Genomic DNA, 23,040 nt, shown 5'->3' with positions numbered 1-23,040 from the left:
TTGATCTTGTGCTTTGATTGTTTGGTTTCTAATATAATCTTGGCCATTTTTAAAGGATGTTTCCTTCCCTTGTTGCATTCGTAGTACAATAAATAAATTGGGGCTAGTAGGTAAGGAGACATGCCATGGATATAATTTATATTTCTTTCTTACAGACATGCCATGGATTACTATAATTATAAATTCAACAACAAGGAAAATATGTAGGTGTTGCAAATGGCTCCGAATTTTGACATAATTTTTTTTGGAGAAGCTGTCTTTTATATGCAGGCTTAAAATCATGTCCCACGTTCAAACTTGTAAAATTCGGAGAAGCTGTCTTTTATATGCACGCTTAAACATGTCCCACGTTCAGGGACGGATCCAAAAAATTTAATAAACGGGGTCAAGATTATTTATTGTAAATATAAAAATATAAAAATGCATAAGCAATAAAATGACGACATCAACTTTTCCATTTATTATGTATTTAAATTATGTATCTAATTTATATTAATGATTAAATACATCATTTATTGTCCATGTGAACTTAACTCAGTTGGTAAGGACATTACATAATTTATGCAGGGGCCGGGGTTCGAACCCCGGACACCTCACTTCTCCACATTTAATTGTGTGAGTTCCAGCCACTAGGCTACTAAACAAAAAAAAAATACATCATTTATTGAATCAATTTAAAAATTAAATTTACTCTTACAAATAAGACTGAAATAAGTAAAAAAAAAATTCAATCAAAGTCTCCCACTTAAAAGTTAAAAACACAAAACATGAATGAGAGAGTAGAGATGAATTAGAAAAACTTATACGGTGCACATTGCTTTCCACTTACTTTAACTATGACTATGATTTAAAAAAAAAAAAAAAAAAAACTCATTAATAAATAGTTAATGGAAGTGTTGTTTCTGAGCCAATGCACAATTGCACACTAAATAAGAATTGTTGTTTGCTTTGTCAAAAAAATAAAAAGAACTGTTGTTTGCAACATAATTAATTAATTAATTTGGCAGTATGGGGTCAACATAACATTACAAGTGGGGATCAAAGCATTAAAATATAGAATTGCTGATTGATTATATTTTGAAGGAGTGGGGTCAACTGACCCCATTATGGACAATGTGGATCCGTGTGCCTGCCCACGTTTAAACTCGTCCCAATTTTTTTATTAAGAAGCTAAAATGTATTTAATTAACCAAACATCTTAGTCTTTCTAGCACAAGATGTACCACAAGAGAACTAAGAAAGAATAAAAGTTGTTACAACATGGAACCAAAGGAAAACAAAGGAAAAAGCCGCATAACAAGCAGCATAAAACGAACAAAAAAGCAAAAGAAGCTAAAGGTGAACTCCCAAACAAAAGAGGGGATTAAGCCACACATGTGGTAATCGAAAGCAAAAGAATAGTGGGTTGCCTTCAGCCACTAGAAACATTGCAGCTTAATTATGTCTAAAAGATGATGAAAAGGGGCCCCTTGTTGAAAAATCCTGGCATTCCTATCACGCCAAACAATCCAAGTACAAGAGAGCCAAATCAAGTAGAAAGCATTACAAATGTTTTTAGAAAAGCCGCCTAGCGATCGGAATTGAAGTAAATGGTCTTTAACATGAGCTGGTTTGACTGTAACAATAACTAGCCACTTGTAAATAACATACCAAATTTATCCGTATAAGTCACAAGACATGAAGAGGTGATCAATATCCTCTGAAGAACCGCAACCACCTGAACAATAATGAGTGTTTGGTTGAAGGATCATGCGCCTAATTAAATTGGCATTTGTATGCAATCGATTACGTAAAAGCTGCCAAGCAAAAATGTTGTCTTTTAAAGGAACCTCTTTGTGCCAAAATACGTGTTGTGGTCGTGAGTTGAAGAAGAGACCCTTGAAGTCAAAAGGTTGTAAACACTGGCAACATTGTATTTTGAAGAGATATGAAGAGACCAAATCCACTTGTCGTTCATATTATCCTGCAAAAAAAAAAAATGGGTGATAAAAAAACACAACACTCTCTCACCAGTTCTTCCTCCCAAACAAACAACCTCCTCTGCCACCTCCAAGCACTACCTCCCTCCCCCCAACCTAACAAAAACATTAATTTCATAAAAATCACATAATCAAACATGACCCATAACCACTCGATCACTCATAATCTCTAAATGGTGAATATAAACTTTCCTCTTACCTTAACCCTTCAAAAGATACTTTAATCTTCAATCTACTCTCCCTCCTGAGCTTTCCCTCAAGTTAGATCTCTCTTTCTCTTGAAATCCTTCTTTCTTCTTCTTACCTTCAATTTTCTCTCTTCTCCCAACTTTGCCTCTTTTCCCTCAATTGTAACAAATGAGCTCTTGACCTAATTTTCACAAAGACTATTCTCTTATAGAAAATTGCTTTTCTGACAATGAAAACTTCATATTGACACAAGTAAAATACTAAAATGCCCTCAGCGACAGTTAACAACCGTTGGGTAAAGCGCCGGCAGTTAACAACCGCTGGCCACCAGCGGCAGTTAACTGCCGCTATGCGCGTTCTAGGATGCACCGTCCTTTTCATCATTCAACCTCTTTTTTCATCATTCATTCAACCTATTTTTTCAACATTTTTCAACATTCAACCTCTTTTTCCATCATTCAACCTCTTTTTCCATCATTCATTCAACCTATTTTTTCAACTTTCAACCTATTTTTTTTACATTTTTCCCCTATAAAAACCCTCACATTTCCTCACATTCTCTCATTTCCTCACATTCTCTCCTCCTTACTCTCATTTCCTATCATTCTCTTACTCCACCTATTAAGGACTAAATGTACGACGAAGATGACTCCACCTATTAAGGAATAAATGTACGACGAAGATGACTCCACCTATTAAGGAATAAATATACGACGAAGATGATAACTTACTTGTGATTTAGTGGAAGAAATTTTGGATGATTTGGTAGAGTTTTTTTAGAGAGAGTTAAAATTTGAGAGAAAGATGGTGATGGTGATGATGGAGTGTGTGTCTGGATTATGACTACTGACTTGAACATATCACGAACACAACGACAGTTAGCAGCCGTTGGAAGCCAGCGGTTGTTAACTGCAGGCGCATACCGTAACGGTTGTTAACTGCCGCTGGGGGTAAAAACGTCATTTATTTGTGTCAATAGGAAGTATTCATTGTCAAAAAAGCAATTTTCTCTCTTATATACTCTTGGGTTAGGTTACATTCACTAATGGGCTTAATAACTTTCTATCACTCACAAAATGTTGCTACACAATTACTTCATTAAAACCTCCATTATTACTCATACACCACTATTCTATTAATTCTCCAAATTACTACTATTTTCATTAATTAACTCTCCATACCCAAAAGCACTAAAAAAAACCCTTCATTCTAAAAATCCTAAATTACCCTTACTGCTAAAATGACTAAAATACCCTTATTTTCTCTAAAATCCAATAAATAAAACACACAAAACAATTAAATAACAAATAAAGCAATTAAATAAATAAAATCCTAAAATCGGGTCGTTACAGTCTCCTCCTGAGTCTCGAATGCACATGTCTATTCCTAATTATTACTAGAGTTAGAAAAAGAGGCATCTACATTACATTTATGCCTACCATGTCTTGGTTTCCTCCACCTGATATCTCTATTCCTGTTACCCGGATTCTGATCGGAATGTTGGCGAACACCTGTTGTTATGTATGTGTGTTCCTGAGCTGAGAGACACCGCTTACAGTTAGTATTCCTCCATCGTTCTAAAATATGCTTAGTTATTTCAAGAATTGTAGTACTTGAATCTAACACATGTTGCCATAGTTTAAGATTGTGACCTTTCCATATACTCCACATTATGGTAGCAATAGTCTCTAATTGCGCTGCTGACACCTGTTGCAAAAGATTAAAAATGATGTCTGACGCGTTATCAAAATGACTCAGAGATGATGCAATCAAGCACCGAACATTAGCAGCATTCCACACATCAATAGCTATTTTACAATGAAAGAAGATGTGGTAGCTATCCTCATGTGGATCATTACCCGTGAAACAAGTTAATGGACAATTTATGCCTATGCTTTTTAGCCTTGCACGCGTAGGGAAGCAATCTTTGTAAATTCTCCATAACAAGTTCTTGACTTTTGGTGGTACTTTCAACCTCCATATGTCACTCCAATATCCTGGTTTTCGCATATGAGAATTATTAGCAATATCTAGTTATAGTTTTTTATATTAGTGATTCTCTAGATCGGTTGTATTTTTTTTTTTTTTAATTACACTCCATTGTATGTTAGTGCTATTTTTTTTTATAAGATTAGTGCTAAAAAGTTATTTAAAAAAATGACGAATGATGTAATATTTTCTTTACTCATTTTGATGTAATGTTAAACAAACAAAATAAATAGAAAATTGAGACATGTATAAACGTTTTGTAAAAAGAATATCACACGTGTATCGTGAAGGAAAATGTATCCTTTGTTCTTGAATACATGATTACAATTGACAAAGTACAATTTCATATGTTTCTTTGGTAGTTTAACCAAACAGCTGGAATTCCTGTTACAACTCCGCTACATGAGCTATTACCGGTCACCGGAACCCCGGTTACCGGAACTCCACTCACCATCGACGACATGGAACTCGAGCAAGAATTTTGTTGCGACATTTTTACCTTTACTGAAATATTTACAACCCCATTTCTCCTAACTCTATTATCCCACAACCTATAACTTAAAAATTGCAATTGATTTTCATGCACATACCCTCCAAGAAAATCGGAAACAGGTATTCTAGCCATTCCAACACTATTACTACTACTTCTTGTTTTGTACTTCACCTCTATTGTTATGAACCTTGCATGTAATGGCACCTCGATCACCAACTTCTCGTTCCATGTAGGGTAACTTCCACCTTCGGAATCAAGTTTCGTGGTGCTCACTTCCTCATTGCTTCCATCACATTGAACCGTGACGAATGTGTTCCCTTTTATGGCTTTTTTGTTCTCTTGAAGATTCTCTGCTGACAAAATTGTTATCTCTATTGTTCGTGACATTTTATGTAAGTGTTTTAAGATATCTTGATCGGAAGCTAGAGACTAATTCCTTTAAACTCAAAGTATGTGTAAAATGAAATACTATAGTTTCACAAGTAATAAGTAAATTTTTTGGGTGACTTCGCGTATTCGGTCGACAATCAGAGACTAATCTCTCAAAATAATTTTATTTTTTAATATGTGAACAAAAAATTGATGATGAGGGTCAGCTAATTTTTATTGTGGAAAAGAAAAGTGCGAAGTTAGAAATAGGAATAGAAATATTTGAGGGATTGAAAGGTTGAATTGAAGGAGAAGGGGAGGGTGGTGTTATATAAATGGAGTTTTGAGAAACATGAAAGAAAGGAGAGAGAAAGAGAGTGGTTGCTTCTTTTGTAATAGTTGGGGGCTTTTTTGTTTTTTTGAACCGAAATTCAGCAGACAAAAACAAAAGACAAAAAAAAAAAAAAAAAATAGATTTGAGCTGTTAGAAATACGGCGCGTGTTTGAACGTGTGAAAATTCAAGTTGAATGAGAGGCGTTAAAAAAATGTGGCCGTTATACTTGACGGTGGAATTTAGTAGGAACTTTCTTTTGAATTTATTCTTTATTTATTTTTTTACAAAAATTTATTCTTTATTTCATTATTACTCCCTCCGTTCCTATATGTAAACCCCTTCTACTATTTTCACATTTCTTAAGAAAAGTTATTACTGTAATTAATGTGTCTAATTTTTGTGTTAATATTACCAAATTGTCTTTGTTTCTATGTGTATTAAATTTGATTTTTCATATTTCAAAATAAGTTAGTAGTATTAATTATGGGTATCTTTAGGAAAATAAATAATAAATGCATATAGGAATTTGAAAAACGGTTTACATTTAGGTACAAATTTTTAGTCAAATGGGTGTTTAGGGACGGAGGGAGTAGCTTTTTTGACGTAAATCAGGTATGCTCCGACTGCGGAAACTACTCTGTCGAGTCTTATGGAACTCAAATGAACGGCAAACTCTATTTAAGAGTTTTGACGTTGCTGTATATTCAAGGCTGAATTCGAACTCAAGACTTTGGTTAAGTTAGAAGAAACATCATCTCATCAAAACGCTCTTGGGTATTTTATTTATACCTTAAGAATAAAAAAAATACTCTCTTTTTTTTAACATACGTAACTTTGTATTTTCACACATATTAAAAAATATAATTACTTGTCAAAATAAAAGTATGTATGAAAAGTGAAATATAATAAAAATGATGACTAACTATTTTTTTCAAAGTGATGACTAACTTTGTAATGATAACAAACCATTTAAAAAAAAAAAGTTAAAGCAATTGACCAAATTGACACGGGGAAGAATTGAACCGAGACTTTAAGGAAAAACACATTCAAAATGGTTTATAGCGACTAACTAATAACATTGGTCATTTTTAAAATACAAAATTTTTTGATGAAATTGATGTGTAAATATTAAAGAAATTCTAAATTCAAACTTAAAGTTACAATTAATTACTACTAGTTGTCTTTTTAAATACAATTCAGATGGTAAAATACTATTGTGACATCGACGTTTGATATGATGATGAAGTGCGAGATAATTCTCCACTTTTTAACATTTAGTGTGTATGTGTGGTATGTTTTTTTTTTATTATTAAATTCAATACTATTGAACAAGAATTTCCCCTTTTAATTTGCATTAGCACTAATATATATTATAAAGACTGTACTTTGATCAACTTTGATGATTTTTGTAATAAAAATCAAGTTCCCCTATGTTGCTAAGTACTCCGTAAGTTCCAATCTGTTGTTTTATTTTGTTGATTCTTTCATTTTACAATGACAGTTGGTACTTTCTAATATCTAAACTAAGTCAGCTCCCCTTGTTCCTTGGAAACACAATGGTTGACCCCTTCTTAAGAGACAATCAAGTATTCGTCAAGAGAAAAATACTAAAAACGTTACTATAACTTTTGGAAACTATAGGAGCAATTTCTAAAATTGGACAACATATAGGATGTAAGTCAAGTCAACACTCATATATATGTGATGTCCACAAACATTTCATATGAAACATGTATCTGATGTCCACTGACATGTGGTTTTTTTTTAAGAAATATATTAATAAGAGATTACAACACAATGCTACTAATATCTATGTTACATGCAATCACTTTTATACTTTTAAAGTATTCTGGATGTTAACATATCAATATTCATATCTTTTTCTAATGACAAATGTTAGTAGGTTAATTGTTATTAAAAATGTTTACATATCAATATTTTTTTAATGGCAAATATTAGTAAGCTAATTGTTATTACTGATGTTTATGTGTCATTGTGTATCAATATCCATGTCTATTTCAGAGCGTGTGCATATAACCAAAAATGAGTTTGGAGGTTTAGGAAGAAAATAATTTATATTTGATTTGAAAAAATAATGCTGTGCATACTTCAAGGATGTTTCCTTCATTGTTGCATTCATAGTGCAATAAAAAATTGGGTCTAGTAGATATGGAGGCAGGTCATGGATTATTGTAAAACAATCATACAATTAGATACAACTAATGATGAAATACTATATTATAATAATTAAATAAATACTATCTCGTGTTGATTTAAATAATAACAATAGGTGCTAACCTTACTAATAATATTTGCAGTTTCAAAAAAAAAAAAATAGGTGTTACAAATGGCACCGAAATTTGACATAAAAAATGTGGATGTATTGGTGATGAGTTTTGCATAAGCCTTCAACAAAATCACGGTTTCATTATGATTTTATCAAATTCAATGTAACTTTAAATATACATTATATGTGAGAACTAAATATCTCTTTTAAGTTCAAACTTGTCTCAATTTTTATAGATAAAGCTCAATTTAAACAATGTATAATTAAGATTTCTCTATTATTTAAAGAAGGGAAGGGATGGGATGGGATTAGAAGTATGTCATCTGCCTTGCTGTTCACAAATCAATTTATAAACATTTGAAGAGATTTTATAAAAAATGAAACATAAAACAAATAAAGAATAAAGAATAAGGGAGGCTATTTGTCAAAAATAAAAAAAAATAAGGGAGGCTAGATTAATTAATAATCAAAAGAAGTTTAAAACAACACATCAAAAGTTGTGGGCTTTTATCTAACCTATTTATACAGGTTGTTTGGAAAATAGGTGGATCCGACAACTAACATCTGACAAAGGTTACATTGTCAATGAGGTTTATCACTTGTTTACGGCAATGGAACCGATGCATCAAAATGAATTTCATAATATTATTTGGAACAACAATGTCCTGATAAAAGTATTAATATTTGTTTTGCGTTTGTTACGGAATCAGTTACCATCTAAAGATAATCTGATAAGGCATGAAATTATACATCAAAATTCAAATGTTTGTGTCATTGCCTACGGTTTTGAGGAAAGCATTAATTCATTCACTGACCCTAACAGTTGTCTGATCAAGTTTTATATCATATAGACATATCTCTCTAAAATTTTAAATAAATTAAAATCTTAGAAATGATCTATATGAATATATGAGTTTTAAAATATTTACACCGTAGAAATATGTTCAACGGTAAATATTGTTGTTACACCCGTATAATTTCGTGGTTGTGATGAATATCCATTTAATTTCAATTCAATGAATATCAGAATTCAGAAGTACAATTTGAGATGACTGATTGAGAGGATAGCTAGAGAAGGCAAACCCACTACCGACCTGTCTTGCCCACCCTATTTGATTAGGAGTAGTTAAGATTCAAGTTAATATTTAGATATTAAGGGGTCTAAAATTCGGGTTGTCCTGAACGATTCATCTTTCGATACATATTTTATCTCTTACCTTAATATTTAGTGTTGAGTTTGATCATGTTTAAATTGCAATACTGATTGATGTAATATTGAAAGAACATTGAAATAAATATACAAATTGAGACATATTTAATTCCCACGTGTATTGTCAATGAAAATGTATGCTTTCTGTTTTTAATGTACATGATGATTACAAAGCACCCTTTCAAATGTGTCTTTGGTAGTTTAACCAAACAGCCGGAATCCCTGTTGCAACTCTGCTGCAGGAGCCATTACCGGCCACCGGAACACCAGTTACCGGAACTCCACTAATCGATGACATCGAATTAGAACAAGAACTTTGTTGGGACATTTTTACCTTCACTGAAATATTTACAACCCCATTTCTCCTAACTCTATTATCCCACAACCTATAACTTAAAAATTGCAATTGATTTTCATGTACATACCCTCCAAGAAAATCGGAAACCGGTATTCTAGCCATACCAACACTACTACTACTTCCTCTAGTTTTGTACTTCACCTCTATTGTTACGGACCTTGCATGTAATGGCACGTCGATCACCAACTTCTCGTTCCACGTAGGGTAACTTCCGCCTTCGGAATCAAGTTTCGTGGTGCTCACTTCATTGTTGCTTCCGTCGCATTGAACAGTGGCAAATGTGTTCCCTTTTATGGATTTGTTGTTCTCTTGGAGATTCTCCGCTGACAAAATAGTTATCTCTATTGTTTGCGACATTTTATATTAATGTTTCAAAAAGATATCTCGTGCAACTATAGATATTAATTCCTTTTCAACTCTGTGTAGAATGAAATACTATGATTTGTGAGTGTAGAGAAATTGGGGACTTGAAGGTTGATTGAAGAGAATTGGAGGATTGTGTTATGTATATATATGGAGTTTTGAGAAACATGAAAGAAACAAGACAGAAAGAGAGTGGTTGGTTCTTTTTTAACGTGGAATTTAACTTTAAGAAAAATCGGCGCGTGGTTTGGACGGAGAAAAGAAACTGTTTGACAATTCAAGGAACGTTAAAAATATGTGACGGCGGAATGTACTTGGAAATTTCGGTTATGGTGAATTTTCGACTTTTTTTTTTAAAGGGATTTTCGACTTATTGTAAAGCTTGAGGTTGGGATTTATTCTTTATTTCATAATTAGCTTAATAATTAGTATTTTTGTGTTAGCTCTCCAAAACGTTTTTAAGGTAAAAGAGTTTTAATAATTTAGAGTTTGTTCGAAAGATAAATAAAATCATATCAATAATTGTGGCTTTTAGAAATTTAATCCAAATTCGTCGAGCTCATTTACCACTTAAGAATAATTCGAATAAAGAAAAATTCATTTTTACCAAAAAAAAAAAAAAAAAAAGCAATACTCAAATAGGCATCTCCTTGCACATGTTGTGTTGGTTAGAAAGATTGCATATCTTTGCCTGTTTTTATATATTTCATTTTGATTTTTTTTTTTTTAAAAAAACTTAATCAGACAAGTAAGACCATCACCTCACATCAACAATGGATTGGTCAAAGTAGTAAGAGATCTAATTTGCGCTTTTTAGGCATGTGATCACGGGTTCAATCTCTCCTCTTGTGTATGGTAAAAAAATTGGTTAAAAGGAGAGAATATACTTCGTGTGTAACAGGTTCTCCAACAAGGATTATTATTGTTAAACAACAGTTGTGAAAACTTCGTATCAATAATATGATAACCGATGACGTCCATGACTGGATATTTGGAGCATAAGCCGAGTGGTCTAATGGCGATAATTTGATAACATATCTTTGATAGGCTCTCATGCCATTTTAAATTTTTTGGGTTAGGTCTAACTCAACTTGAAAAGAAAGAAAAAAAAACATAGCTTGTAAGATGATGAATATCTCACTATCCATTATGGAACTATTAACTAATCTAGCGTAGACTTATTGAATAAGAAATTCTCCTTTTGGTTTACAATTTCAGTAATATGTTTTTTAATTATAAAGACTATACTTTGATCAACTTTGGAAGATTTTATGAAGAAGTTGCCTTGCGTTGTTATGTAACTTCCTTGGGAGAAAAGTTCGATCTTTTGTTTTATTTTATTGACTCTTTCATTTTACAATGACAGATAGTGCTTCCTAATTTCCAATTGATGAATAATGACTGTTCTAAACTTACGTCATCTCCTCTTTTTCCTTAGAAACACAGTGGTTGACCCCTTAAGAGACAATCAGGGATTCGTCAAGAGAAAAATACTGGAAATGTTGTAATTTTGGAAACTATAGACATTCAATCATTTTTATAATTTTAAATTAATATCAATGTATATGTATCGATATCAATGATGTGCCCCACTATCTATGCCCATCTCAGAGCGTATGAATAAAGCCAAAAATGAGTTTGGAAGGTTTAGGAGGATAAGAAATTAAGAATCAAAATTTGGTTGGGAAAAAAATAATGGTGCATGCTTGAAGGATGTTTCCTCCCCTTGTTGCACTCGTAGTACATTAAATAAATTGGGGCTAGTGGGTAAGGAGACAGACCATGGACTAAAAAATGCAGCAGATATAATGAAATGAAATATTATATGTTTTGGACCGGTCAGAAGACCAATTCCACGTTGACACGTGGCCTAACACCGCCTTAAAGCTTTGTGCTTGAAGGAACACGCCAACTTTAGTGCACCGTGTTGCATCCAAACACACCCCCGCGCGAGGATCACCTTACATGTGTCCTCTAACCGCTCCTTAATCACATGCTGCAAAACCTGGAGACGGTTATCCTCAACGCGCGCTTATATAAGGGTGGCTTAGCTTCACCCTCAATGTATGATTCACTTTTCTCAAACACTTTCTACACACTCTTTGTCAGTTCCATTACTGACTTGAGCGTTGGAGTGTTAACGTGCCTGTAGGCACCTTTCGTTTCACCGCGAAGACTCATCGTCACCGTATCCAAACACTTTACTGCATGCTCTCTGTAAATATTGTAAAGCTTAACGTTGGGATTTATTCTTTATTTCATAATTAGCTTAATAGCTTAATAATTGGCATTTTGTGTAAGCTCTCCGGTTTTCAAGGTAAGTGAGTTCTAATAATTCGGAGTTCGTTTGAAATATAAGTAAGATCATGTCAATAATTGTGGCTTCTAGAAATAAAACTTGAATTCGTTTTATGGGTGTTCATTTAGCACTTGAGAATTAGAATACAAATAAAGAAAAATTCATTTAAAAAAATATTTTTTTCCAAAGAAAAAAAAATCAATACTCAAATAGGCAAGCTCCTTGGACTTCTTGTGTTGGTTAGGATTTCTTTATCTGTTTTAAATATGTTTCATTTTGCCTTTTTCAAAAACAAAAACAAAAAACTCAAACAAGTAAGTAAAATCATCACCTCACATCAACGATGGATTGGTTAAAATAGTAAGGGATTTAATTTGCACCTTTTAAACATGTGGTTATCGGTTCAATCTCTTCTCTTGTGCATGGTAAAAAAAAATGGTTAAGAGGTGAGAATATACTTTGCGTGCAATAGGTTCTCCAACAGGGATTATTCATTGTTAAACGACGTTTATGAAAACTTCGTATCTATAATATGATAACTGATGACATCTAGGATTAGTCATTGAAAATTGCTTTTTTGACAAAGAATACTTCCAATTGACACAAGTAAATGACCTTAATGCCCCTGGCGGTAGTTAACTACCGCTGGAAAACACGCCGGTAGTTAACTACCGCTGAGTTCTGTATGTTAAGAACGCAAACAGCTTCCAGTTTCTGGTTCAAGTTCAAAACAACACAAAACCAACTTGACCCCAACTTTAATTGCACGGATTTGAGGCAAATTTCTTCAAGTAATTAACAAGTAAGTACCTTTCTTCCTATTTACATGTAATGTAGGCTGTTTAGGTTGTTAGTTTTCATAATTTTAGCAAAATGTTTAGGGTTTAGGTTAGGTTTAGGTTAGGTATGAAAATTGGAAATTATGATAGAATTAGATGTTGTTTAGGCTTGGTTATGCTGACATTGTTGTTTAAAGTAGGTTTATGTTCAATGTAGTTGAATTTGATGTTGAATTAACACTAATTGTGCTAGTATTTTAAAATGCACTTAAGGTGTTTGATGAAATGCCTAAGTGAAATAATCTTGCTTTTTTTGTGATTTTTTTATTTCCAAATATGTTAAATTTAATAATGTATATATGTTATGTTGGATTTTGAATATGTGAATATGTGAAATTTGTTATGTTATGTTATGTTGGATTTTGAATATGTTATGTTAAATTGCACTTAAGGTGTTGGATTTTTTGACAACTTATTTATGTTATTTAAAATTTGTTTTGTACAGATATGGCTAGGGATACAGATGAGTAGCAGCGGGTTATTACAGAGGATAGGATGCAGAGAGGTAAAGAGACGAGTACCGCTAGTGCTCGGAGAGAAAAGAGGGCTGAAGACCCGTATGTCCCTAAGACTCGGAGGCGCAGGGACCCGAGGATACATGGAGAGGGCTCACAGGTACATGTGGATGACTCCTCCCAGGTGATTGATACGACACCAGCGCATGATTATGCTGGGTATGCGGATGAGGATTTTGCTGGATATGATCGGATGGAGGAGGAGAGAATGTTTTATCAGCCGCCGCAGCAGAGGATGAGGGGGTGCCAGAGGATGTTATGGAGGATTATCTTGAGGCAGATAATCATGTTCCTGAGGGTGAGCCTGAGGCGGCGACTCAGCCACGACGTCGTCGTGGTCAGTTGATACCACCGTATCCTGCTGGAGAGCCTCCCTTTCCTAGAGGACCTGAGACCACGTCACTATTGTCCGACTACGCGAGACACGTGGCAAACCCTCTTTGGGTGAACCATAATAATGTAAGTGTTTAAATTGTTTAAAATTCTTTAAATGTTTTAAAGTGATTATTTAAAATATTATGTAGCGTAAGTGTTTTATTTATTTAAAATAATGTAGCGTAAGTGTTTTATTTATTTAAAATAATGTAGCGTAAATGATCTAATTTATTAAATATAATGTAGCGTAAGTGTTTGAATTTATTAAAATAGTGACAATGTCTTATTTAATTTGAATTTCAGATGTGGCAGGATGAAGTGGGTTATAAGAGCATAAACGCAGGGAAAAGGTTGAAAGATCTTGATAAGCCGGAGCCAGCTTTGAGGTGGTTTTGGGAGCATGTGGAAGGGTTTGGCCTCTATGGTTTGATACACGTTGGATATTCGACTGTGACCCATGCGATGATACGTGCTCTATGCGAGAGGTGGCACACGGAGACCAGTAGTTTTCATCTACCTGTGGGGGAGATGACGATCACTCTGGACGATGTGCATAATCTTCTTCACATTCCTATTTACGGCCGCATGCTAGAGCACGACGAGGCGATGGATAGGGACCGTTCGATTGATATGATGACCAGGTTGTTGGGCATGTCAGATGCTGATGCCAGAGCTCAGGTTAGGGAAGAATCTGCTGGTCATATCAGTTATCCCGCACTGAAGCGGGTTTATGAGCAGCACCTGACTGAGGCTAGACGACTTGAGCATCCACAGTCGAGGGAGGAGATGCAGGAGAGAGCCAGGAGGAGGGCGTGCTGTGTGAGGAGTTTCCTTCTATATCTCGTCGGTTGTGCGCTGTTCACTGACAAAAAGAACAGACACATCGACTTGATATATCTGGATTGCATGGCGGACTTGGGGGCGATTGGGAAGTGGTCATGGGGAGGGATGACCTTAGCCTACCGCTACGATTATCTGGATGATTCTGTTATCTTGAATAACAGAACGATGGTTGGCTCTACGACTCTTTTTATGGTAATATTTATCTTAATTTCTTTATGAATTTATTTTATAAATTTTATTATCATGTTAGACTATTTTATAATGTTTTAGATTTATTGAATATTTAAATCGAATAATTATTTTTGTGTGTATTATTTATTTTGTTGCAAGGATGGATTTTGGAGCATTTGTCAGGTCCTTACCCAAGGAGGCGTAACCCGGAGTGGAACCCGCGGACACCATGTGCTGGGAGATGGCTAACTAGCAAAGGGCATAAGAGTGTGCACATTACCGCTCACGCCTGGATCGCTTGGAGGTGGATGACGTCAGGTTTTCTACCTATGGTGATCACAGAGACGTGCACCCATTTAATATCTTGTGCACTTACTCGGGATGGCTCATGTGCGGGAAGGAGAGGGTGTACCGTCATTTGCCTGAGCAGGTGAAGAGGCAGTTCTCCTTTGTCCAGGACGTTCCCAGACATCCTTCAGCTGTCCCTCCGGTGCCTACACAGATGCTGACCACTGTGTTGATGGACGTTGCGGTATGGTTAGTACCTGCTTGGGGAGATGGGTGTGAGACACCATGGCTGCATGTTCCTGGCTACATGGCTTGGTATGCCAGAGTCTCTCACCCTCGCATTCTCCCACCTGATGAGGGATCCCCTCCCAGGCCGGCGAACGTGGAGCAGCTCATTGAGGAGGAGCATGCTAGGGAGATGCCTAACACACTGACGATCGTCCGGGATGTGGCGCACATAGCCCGAGATATTGTGGCCAGGCATGGCGAGATGATCAAAGAGGAGATTGTCCAGGAGGTCATGCGGATAGCTAGTGCTACTGAGTCTGCACTTACTTATCAGATTTCCAGGCGGCGCAGGGGGCAGCAGAGGCAGGGTAGGCAGGGCTGATTAGTATTAGGATTTTTTTATGTATTTTTTGACTATGATGATCATGATGTATTATTATGACATGTTCCATACATTTTCCTATATCTATGACATATACGTACATTCGCTTTATATTATTTATTGCGTTTTAATTTTACCATGTTCCTGTTAAATATTGGATGAATATGTTTAGGTATTATTAGATGAAAATTTTAGAAGAATTTTCAATTGGTTATTTGATAAAAATCTTTGATGAAAATGAAAATGAAAGGTAAAATTGGATAGGAAAGACACTGGAAGATGGAAATGAGTTTCTGGAAAATGATAAGCACGTAGCGGCAGTTAACAACCGCTACCTTCAGCTTCAGCGGTTGTTAACAACCGCTGAGTCCCAGCGGTTGTTAACTGCCGGCGTATCATGGAGCGGTTGTTAGCTGCCGCTGGGGGTATTAACGTCATTTACTTGTGTCAATAGGAAGTATTCTATGTCAGAAAAGCAATTTTCTTAGTCATTTGAAGCGTAAGCCGAGTGGTCTGATAACGGTGATCTGATAACAGATCTTGGATCGGGTCTAACTCAACTATACAATATAGCTTGTAAGCAGGGCCGTCTTAACAAATTTATAGGCCCGGTTTTAATTTTATAATGGATGCAAAAAAAATTAAATTCCGGGCCCCAAAAAAAAAATAAGCCATTTTAAAATAAAAAATTATAAATCACAAATCACAAAAAATTATAAATCACAAATAAAAAAATAAATAAGCCATTTTAAAATAAAAAATTATAAATCACAAATCACAAATAAATAAAATAATAAATCACAAATCACAAATAAATCAAATCACATAAAATAATAAATAAATCACAAATCACAATAAATCAAATCACAAATAAATAAATTATAAATTATAAATCACACTTTGGTGGGTCTTGAACACATGACCTCACACTCAACAAAAAGTGGCCACATCACTAAAGCAAGCTGTACCGACTGAAATAATGCTCTTTTAATAGATATATAACCATTATTTTCGTGTCTTACATATTAAAAAAAAGTATTTTGGGCTCCAAAAAATTGGAGGCCCAGTGTCGTCGCCCAGCCTCGACGGGCTATGGGCCGGCCCTGCTTGTAAGATGAAGAATATCTCACAATCCATCGTGCAACTATTAACAAATCTAACGTAGACTTTTTTTGAACAATAATCTAACGTAGACTTAATGAATAAGAAATTCTCCTTTTGATTTGCAATTTCAGTAATATATTTTTAATTATAAAGACTATACTTTGATCAACTTTGTATGATTTTAGGAAGAAGTTGCCTTGCGTTGTTATGTAACTTCCAGGGGAGAAAAGTTTGATCTTTTGTTTTATTTTCTTGACTCTTTCATTTTACAATGATATTTAGTACTTTCTAATTTCTAATTAATGAATAATGAGTGTTCTAAACTTGAGTCATCTCCCCTTTTTCCTTGGAAACACAGTGGTTGACCCCTTAAGAGACAATTAGGGATTCGTCAAGAAAAAAATACTGGAAATGTTGTAATTTTGGAAACTATAGACATTCAATCATTTTTATAATTTTTTTGTCAAAAAAAAAAATCATTTTTATAATTTTAAATTAATATCAATGTATATATATGTATCAATATCAATGATGTGCCCCACTATCTATGTCCATATAAGAGTGTATGAATAAAGCCAAAAATAAGTTTGGAAGCTCTGAGAGGATAAGAAATTAAGAATTAAGATATGGTTGGGAAACAAATAATAGTGCATGCTTGAAGGATGATGTTTCCTTCCCTTGTTGCATTCGTAGTACATTAAATAAATTGGAGCTAGTGGATAAGGAGACAGACCAGGGACTAAAAAATGCAACATATATAATGAAATAAAATACTATATGTTCTGGACCGATCAGAAGACCAATTCCACGCTGATACGTGGCCAAAACTTGCATTGTTGCCTCTCATCCATATAATAATTAAATAAGTAGCAACTCGTGTTGGTTCAAATAACAACAATAGGTGTTGCAAATGGCCAAGAATTTTGACATAAATTGTGGAAATAAGTTGTATTTTATATGTGAGACATAAACATGTATGTCCACGTTCAAACTTGTGCTAATTTTGAGAGATAAAACTCACTTTAATCAATGTGGAATGATGTTTCCCTATTATTTAAAGAAGGGACGGGATGGTGGTTAGAAGTATGATATCTTCCTTGCTGTTTACAAAACATTTTATAAACATTTTATAAAAAAATTGTAACATAAACTAATAACGGTAATGAAGACTGGATTAATAGTCAATCAAAAGAAGATTAAAACAATACATACCAACTGTCAAAAACATAAATACCAGAAAGTAAAATAACTTATTGAGAGTCATATTGTTTAATAAAAATCATTCATCATTAAATTCCACCATGGTAGCACTTGGATAATGTTACATAGTTTAATAAGTTTTTTCAATTACATATTTTATTAATTTTTCAGTTGGATTGAAGGTTTATATCATATAGACATCCCTGTAAAATTTATATAAATACGAAATTATTTATTAATAATGCATTGGAGATGCATAAAGATTATATTTTTTTAATAAAAGCACTTTAGACGTAATCTTTATGCGCTTGTGCCCACACAAAAATTTTAGAAACCATTTTTTAGTAGTATAGAATGCATCAATAATTGACATTTTGACCACATGGCTCACACTTATCATAAATCATTTCTCTCTTGGTCCACACTTATCATTATATATCTCCAAAAAAAATTAATAATATGAATATTATCAAGAGTCGGATGCGAAATCAAATAAGAGATGATTGTTTAGTTATTTATATAGTGAAATATATTTTATTGATATAAAAAATGATAAAATCATTCATAGTTTCCATAATATGAAAAATTGTATAGGACAATGGTACAAATTTTCATATATAGTGTCCCCACCCCCACTATTCAAAAATCCTGCCGTCACTGCAATGACATAGAATAATTTCATATTTTTGTAAAAATTTAGAGATAATCTATATAATATAAACTTTCAATCCAACTGTGAAATTTGTAAAATATGTACACCGTAAAAAAACAATTGTTACACTGGTATAGTATGATCCCTCATGTATAATATACGAAGCACCGGCGGGCAAGAAAACCCAACCTTTATAATAGGTGGGGATGAATATCCATTTCTCAATTCAATGAACATCAGAAGTGCACAGTTAATTATTTTACTGTTTAAATGTTTGTTAAAATTTACTATTTGATTATGGCTAATGTTAACTTGTGCCCTCAAGGCACAAGTTAAGAAGTAAAAATAGAAATGTTTTGTTGTAATTAATGTATTTGAATTTAACTTTTTGACTTTTAACTAATTGAATGCACAAAATTTAAGAAACAATTTCTACTTTTGGGTTGTTTAACATGTGCCCTAAGGGCACAAGTTAACATGACCCTTTGATTATTTTCATTAACATTGAAATCTCTCAATAATTTCACATAACTAGAAAATTTGCACACCAGCTCATTGTGTTGGGTAAATTTCTGGTTAGTTTGTTGTTAAATGAGTACAGATTTACATCTAAATTGTTACTAAAAGTGATAACTTCACCCTTGTGTATACATGAATGTCAGATAGTATCATTTTGACATTATGAAAAGAAAAGAAAAGAAGAGAAAAAAGGATGAGCTGGTAAACTTCTATCAGGGCCGACCCAAGCGTAAAACGACTCAAGCCTATGATTTAAACCTTTAAACAAAATCCTTTTTTCCAAAAGGACTTCAGGGACTCTAGCTAAAACATGTTTTTACAATTAGTAAAGAATTTGAAAAATGTCATTTGAAGTTTGCCAACGAGCTCAGATGGTCCACCGTGAGGTTATTGACATTTCTCTCTTGAGCTCCCTTCTATGAAGCACGAACAATCCTCGGATTAGGCGTGTCCCGGTGTCGACACTTGTAATTACACTGAATTATGTGATTTTTTCAAATTATTAGTTGTGTCGGAGTGTCGGTGTCCGTGTCCGTGCTTCATAGGTTCCCTTATATCAATGATATTATGGAGCGCAAAGCTCTTTAAATTTCCATTGGACAAATATACAAGCCCTTTAGATGACATTTAGTTGATCTTGAGACTTGAGATATAATATTTCTAACAAATATACAAGGCTTCACCAAAATTTCTTAAAGAAGCATAACAACTTAAATGTACAAAACCCCCGATAACTCGCAAAAACATTGAATGATCACTTTACCTCGGTCAATGTAGTGTTATCATATCTTTTATCTAAATGATCTTTTAGAATGTCCCTTAGGTACTCCACCTGTTCAGATCCTCCTTGAAGTTCCTCCCACTGCAGGAAAGTAAAAGCACACAAACATTCACAATTTTTTCCGTAGACAAAAGACTGTTCCTATAGAGTACTTAAAATAGTTTGGTTGAGAAAAAGGTATGACCCTTTTATCCTCTGCTTTGAAAATAAGTAGAATACATAAACAGATAAACTGATGGCATAAATTGCATCTTTCAAAACAATAGTAGGAATAATACAGTTGAAAAATAGAGGCTAGAGATTAAGATAGAATGTGTCCGCGAAGTGAAGCTTGGAAGGCAATCTCTCCAATCATATATACCAAAAGGCGCATAAAGTTATAAACTGGCAAGTTCTGTATGTTTTGTATATATTAACTATATGTAATCAAATCAATAGATGTGGAAGTGGTAATATACAACTTCCCGATTTTTCAAATTTTGATGAAAAAAATGACAGGGTTATTAAAATGAGATATGTAAGACTCTAATTAAAGAAACTAGAGAGCTGACCTCTTGATAGGATAATGATACGAGTTTCCAACCGGCAGCAGTAATGTATCGACGTTTAAGCATGGTATGTCCTAGAGGAACACCTGTATAAAAGGAAAAGACAATAAATAACAACCTGAGTGATTCGACGTAGTAAAGATTCAAATTGATACAAGAGAACAGAAGAATACTAGGGCCCTGTTTGGATAAACTTAATTAAGAGCTTATGTATAAGTTATTTCTAAGACAAAAGATAAAATAAAGTCAAATTGTTTTCATATTGGGCTATAAGCTACTTTGATAAGCTAACCTGAAGAGCATATAAAAATAAGCTGAAAACAACTTATGGAGATGTCATAAGTTGTTTCAGATGAGCTCTCTCAAACAGTCTCACAAGTGCTTATACTAGTAAAGAAGCTCAAATAAGTCAATCCAAACAGAGTCTAAATTCACTACATGAAAACAAAAGATACACACCAGTATTTCTAGAGAAATGTGTAGGACCATCAATCTCCAAAGCAAGCTTCTTATCGACTATCACAGCATCCAAAGTGTACCCATCTACAACATATTCTTTGACCCAATCAAGTCCAGTGCTAACAAGAAGATGTCCAACCTCTTTCTGAAACGACGAAGTTATCTTCTGATTAAACCTTTTCGTTTTTCCAGCGCTGGAAACTTTATCCTCAAGCTCACCACATAGAGACAACTGAAGATGTGGAAATTCAAGTTTCAAGCACTGGTTTACAAGATGAACCTGAGAAGCAAACATGATATCTTCCCGATACAGCTCTGAAACCCTTTGCTCCTCAAAATGGCTGAGGGTTTTCCATACATAAGAGAAGAAACTTCTGTCCATTTGTCCAAAGACAGCATAGGACCAAGCTATAGTCCCAAGCTGATCCCTACTTAAAGTAAGTAAAGTTGAGTCCCCGTTTCGATCAACAGATTCAACACCAATCTGTTCACCTATGAAACCTTTCGATTGGCGATGATCTTCGAAAAGTCTGTCTAAAGAATCAAATACAGTGTCAGCAGGCTCATATAGAGATGCGAAAGCCCACAAAAGCTGTGCAAGTTCTTGTCCTTTGAAGGTGTGAATTATTTCTGAAGCCCTTTTCGACAGTTCAGCGAAAAGATCGGGAGCTGAATGTTGCATTGAAGCGAAAGCACCTGCAATGTTAGCAATGTTTTGAGAGTTTAATTCCCCAACTTTAGTCAGTGCAATCTCTGCAATTCTATCCATTTCTGAAAAGTAAAGAAGTTCGCCACCAACTTTGGACAGAGCCCAAGCTATGTTTGAGATTCCTTGAGCTGAGCATTCAGGTAAGGCTGTCATTGCAACGCCGACAAGCATAGACATCTCTTTTTGTCGAGCAAAAGCAAGTCTTCGAGTTTTCATCATAGAAACTTTCTCCATATTCTTAGCAATGCGATGAAGAGCAGTGGCAATATTCAAAGGGGAGAGAGGTGAGGGGCTCAATCCTTTTGCAACTGCGACAATTGTTTCGTAAGTAACATCCAACACATCATCCGCAGTCTGCGATTCAATAATCGCTTTGTTCAAGTTGATTTCTTTTCTATGATCAGATATCCCAGAGAATTGAGACAGTCTATTGTAAAACGTTTCCATCCTTTTCTCCATATTTTCTGCAAACATTTCATCCGCAATCAAACTCACTTGCCTTTTCAAATCACTTTCCTTTGCCTGTGGCAGTCCAAACTCTTCCTCTGAACCATAATCAAGTAAATCTTCTATTTTATCGATTTTCTTCTCAGTTTTCTTCTTGCTTACCACCTTCTCCTCAACCTTCTTTTTCTTCTTATTCTTCTTAACAGTTACCAAATCTTCCATTGCATAAGCCCTACCCTTCGCTTTAATCGATTTCAACGCCACCTCTCTCGCCCTCACACACCAATCCATTCCATCGGTATCCTCAAGCAACTTTGACTTTTGCTCTTTTTCCCTTTTCTTCGGAGCTCGGTAACCAAACGGATCCAATTCCCCGACAAACTCTGATTCCCAATCCATATCAGACTCCTCTTCCTTATCATCACCATCCAATGCAGCCAATCTATCTCCTCTAGCACCATCGTTACTATCTCTATCAAAACGCGTGCAACCGATTCTCAATGTATTATACGAATCAAATTTTCGATTCAAACGCCAAGTTCTCGTGGTAATTGGGAAAGTATAACTAACTCTTGGAGTGAAACCAAAGGGTTTTAAACAACTTTGGTTAACCAAAGAATTCAATAACCCTTCCATACTTTTCAATTATCCTCAAAAAGTACAAATCAACCAAACAGGTTTAAGTTTGATGATACAAAACAAAAAACTATTTTTTATCAATAACTCACAAAAGGGTGTTCCTGCAGACAAAAAATTAAACAACTTTCAACATAATTGACATGGAATATCAAAATTAGTTGCTAAAATTCAGAAATAATGAGGCATGCCAATAAAATTCAACTGGGTTTGGGTTACTGAAATATTCTGAATATAAATACACAGTGATTGATTGAATATGATAATGTTAGAGATAACAAGTGCTAAAATGGATGAACAAAATGAACTAATTTGAGAGATAAAAGGAAAATGAAGAATATGAAACTCACCAAGAAGGAGAAGAGACGGTTCCTCAGGACAAAGCAGACTGTGTTGTGTTTCAAGAACAAACAAGTGATTTCTGGTTGTATATTGGAAATGATAATTAAAGTTTATCCATCTTTTTAAAATAA

General features: G+C 34.4%; 3 protein-coding genes across 3 annotated transcripts; all 3 read right to left on the bottom strand.

Annotated features, from left to right (window-relative positions):
* Positions 1-4,442: 4,442 nt before the first annotated feature.
* Positions 4,443-5,327, bottom strand: LOC146897915 (BON1-associated protein 2-like). Its single transcript, XM_085735805.1, has one exon. It carries the CDS (start codon positions 5,035-5,037, stop codon positions 4,501-4,503), a length of 537 nt encoding a protein of 178 aa, XP_085591931.1. The 5' UTR covers positions 5,038-5,327; the 3' UTR covers positions 4,443-4,500.
* Positions 5,328-8,893: 3,566 nt separating this feature from the next.
* On the bottom strand, positions 8,894-9,696 carry LOC146897914 (BON1-associated protein 2-like). Its single transcript, XM_085735804.1, has one exon. It carries the CDS (start codon positions 9,564-9,566, stop codon positions 9,033-9,035), a length of 534 nt encoding a protein of 177 aa, XP_085591930.1. The 5' UTR covers positions 9,567-9,696; the 3' UTR covers positions 8,894-9,032.
* Positions 9,697-19,312: 9,616 nt separating this feature from the next.
* RAP (RAP domain-containing protein) lies at positions 19,313-23,010 on the bottom strand. The gene is made up of 4 exons (XM_085735803.1): positions 22,918-23,010; positions 20,776-22,671; positions 20,320-20,402; positions 19,313-19,849 (listed from the first exon to the last, which is right to left on the bottom strand). The coding sequence occupies exons 2-4, from the start codon at positions 22,565-22,567 to the stop codon at positions 19,742-19,744; spliced, it is 1,983 nt and encodes a 660-aa protein (XP_085591929.1). The 5' UTR covers positions 22,568-22,671; positions 22,918-23,010; the 3' UTR covers positions 19,313-19,741.
* Between the last annotated feature and the right edge of the window lie 30 nt (positions 23,011-23,040).

The sequence above is a fragment of the Medicago sativa genome, chromosome 8, assembly GCF_051527215.1.
Source record: "Medicago sativa cultivar Bolivia chromosome 8, Bolivia_mono, whole genome shotgun sequence".
NCBI lineage: Eukaryota > Viridiplantae > Streptophyta > Magnoliopsida > Fabales > Fabaceae > Medicago > Medicago sativa.
The sequence above is the reverse complement of the archived record's forward strand: the minus strand, read 5'-3'. Positions and strand labels throughout refer to the sequence as shown.

Bases quoted from the DNA above. Each gene is read 5' to 3' on its own strand.
- LOC146897914 (XM_085735804.1), bottom strand. From the start codon at position 9,566: ATGTCGCAAACAATAGAGATAACTATTTTGTCAGCGGAGAATCTCCAA.
- RAP (XM_085735803.1), bottom strand. From the start codon at position 22,567: ATGGAAGGGTTATTGAATTCTTTGGTTAACCAAAGTTGTTTAAAACCC. The intron at 20,403-20,775 runs GTGTGTATCTTT...CCTTTTATACAG, and splicing joins ACATTTCTCTAGAAATACTG to GTGTTCCTCTAGGACATACC. The intron at 19,850-20,319 runs GTCAGCTCTCTA...ACTTTCCTGCAG, and splicing joins TATCATTATCCTATCAAGAG to TGGGAGGAACTTCAAGGAGG.
- LOC146897915 (XM_085735805.1), bottom strand. From the start codon at position 5,037: ATGTCACGAACAATAGAGATAACAATTTTGTCAGCAGAGAATCTTCAA.